This window comes from Myotis davidii, unplaced genomic scaffold (genome assembly GCF_000327345.1).
Source record: "Myotis davidii unplaced genomic scaffold, ASM32734v1 scaffold355, whole genome shotgun sequence".
Classification (NCBI taxonomy): Eukaryota; Metazoa; Chordata; class Mammalia; order Chiroptera; family Vespertilionidae; genus Myotis; species Myotis davidii.
The window spans coordinates 682,376-682,704 of NW_006286818.1; the positions used below are offsets into that span (position 1 = coordinate 682,376).

At 69.0% G+C, this 329-nt stretch overlaps 1 protein-coding gene across 1 annotated transcript in view; it reads left to right on the forward strand.

Annotated features, from left to right (window-relative positions):
• Positions 1 to 301, forward strand: part of PVRL1 (poliovirus receptor-related 1 (herpesvirus entry mediator C)) — an 82,602-nt gene extending 82,301 nt beyond the window's left edge. The window contains exon 7 of the mRNA XM_015560626.1: positions 4 to 301. Within this exon, the coding sequence (XP_015416112.1) occupies positions 4 to 246 (243 nt within the window). The 3' untranslated portion in view covers positions 247 to 301. The remainder of the gene's footprint in view (positions 1 to 3) is intronic.
• Positions 302 to 329: the final 28 nt, after the last annotated feature.

The following is a 329-nucleotide window of genomic DNA, read 5'->3' on the forward strand; positions in this document are numbered from 1 at the left end:
GAGGAGGAGGAAGAGGAGGAGGAGGGCGGTGGGGGCCGCGAGTGCAAGGTGGGGGGCACGCACCCCAAGTACGACGAGGACGCCAAGCGGCCCTACTTCACGGTGGACGAGGCCCAGGCCTGTCAGGACGGCTACGGGGACCGGACCCTGGGCTACCAGTACGACCCCGAGCAGCTGGACTTGGCCGAGAACATGGTTTCTCAGAACGATGGGTCTTTCATTTCCAAGAAGGAGTGGTACGTGTAGCCCCTCCGCCCGCGCGCCCGCCCCCTCCCCGGCGACCCTCCCGACTCCCAGGGAGGGCCCACGCCCTCCGAGAGCCGGGCCTG